The following is a 1,070-nucleotide window of genomic DNA, read 5'->3' as shown; positions in this document are numbered from 1 at the left end:
ACAGATAGCTACAGACATGAGTTAAGGCTGTGGCGGAGACAGCCTCCTTCAGGAATCACTATCTGCACACATTATAAGAGGCTAACCAGTGTGAGCGTTAGTGGGGAAATTGTGTTGGGTTTCAGGTGAAAGCTAACAGACCGTCGCTAATAGTAATAACAAGGGTACGTGCATCGTGAGAGAAAGAATATGATAACAAGACAGTAGTAGGCAGAGTCTTCCATACCTGTTTTGAAGAACTGAGCTTTGTCTGACGTTTGTTGCCACCTCATGAACATGAAAAAGGACAAAAACTGTGTATTTTKTCATTCGAGTTACCAAAAACACAGACTAGCCAACCCTAATGAAGTTTTGATATTTGTCTGCTATTCATTTGCTATTGTTTATTAAAATGACCAGAATGGTGTAGGTGCAGGTATTAGACTCTTAGTTGTTCAAAAGTAGCTAAGTCTTTGTGTCTTCTCCCTTGTTATAGGTGGCTAACCTGGCCTGCTCCATCTCCAACAACGAGGAGGGTGTGAAGCTGGTTCGCATGGCTGCCACCCAGATCGACAGCCTCTGCCCACAGGTAAGCAGCACCTCACTGTGCTGTGTGTGTCGTAGATCCTGTTCAGTAGAGAGAGAAAAAAAAAACATTTTGAAACATAGTGAAAAAGGGGAGGGTAACTACCTTGACTTTTTCCCTGAACCAATTGTTGTTTTCCGTTGCAAAATGTGATTGTGATGCTACGCCCTACTGAACATGACCCYGGTAATAACACCAGCCATTGGAGGTACCCGGTTGAGGTGTTTTACATTCATTTGAGAGTTTTTTAAACACACTGTGTTGTTTGGTTGCCATTCCATTGGAAGGAGAGTGCATTGGGAAGTGCCATTGAATTGAGAATAAGTATATATTATTAAATATCTCTCCGAATAACTATACTCTAAAACCAACTTTTTTAACAATGATAAAAGAAAACCCACACAGTGCTGGGACATGGTGAGCGAGACGGAGTAGTAAAACTTGAGTACGAATGTGAATCAGTGGAATGTATAAACTTTGCCGGAGGGCAACTTTGTATTGGGCA

At 41.9% G+C, this 1,070-nt stretch overlaps 1 protein-coding gene across 1 annotated transcript in view; it reads left to right on the top strand.

The window, feature by feature from the left end:
• LOC111971563 (catenin alpha-2) overlaps window positions 1-1,070 on the top strand; it is a 121,609-nt gene that overhangs the window by 57,714 nt on the left and 62,825 nt on the right. The window contains exon 2 of the mRNA XM_023998397.2: window positions 476-568. Within this exon, the coding sequence (XP_023854165.2) occupies window positions 476-568 (93 nt within the window). The remainder of the gene's footprint in view (window positions 1-475; window positions 569-1,070) is intronic.

The sequence above is a fragment of the Salvelinus sp. IW2-2015 genome, linkage group LG13 (assembly GCF_002910315.2).
Source record: "Salvelinus sp. IW2-2015 linkage group LG13, ASM291031v2, whole genome shotgun sequence".
Classification (NCBI taxonomy): Eukaryota; Metazoa; Chordata; class Actinopteri; order Salmoniformes; family Salmonidae; genus Salvelinus; species Salvelinus sp. IW2-2015.
This window is presented reverse-complemented; position numbering and strand designations above follow the sequence as displayed.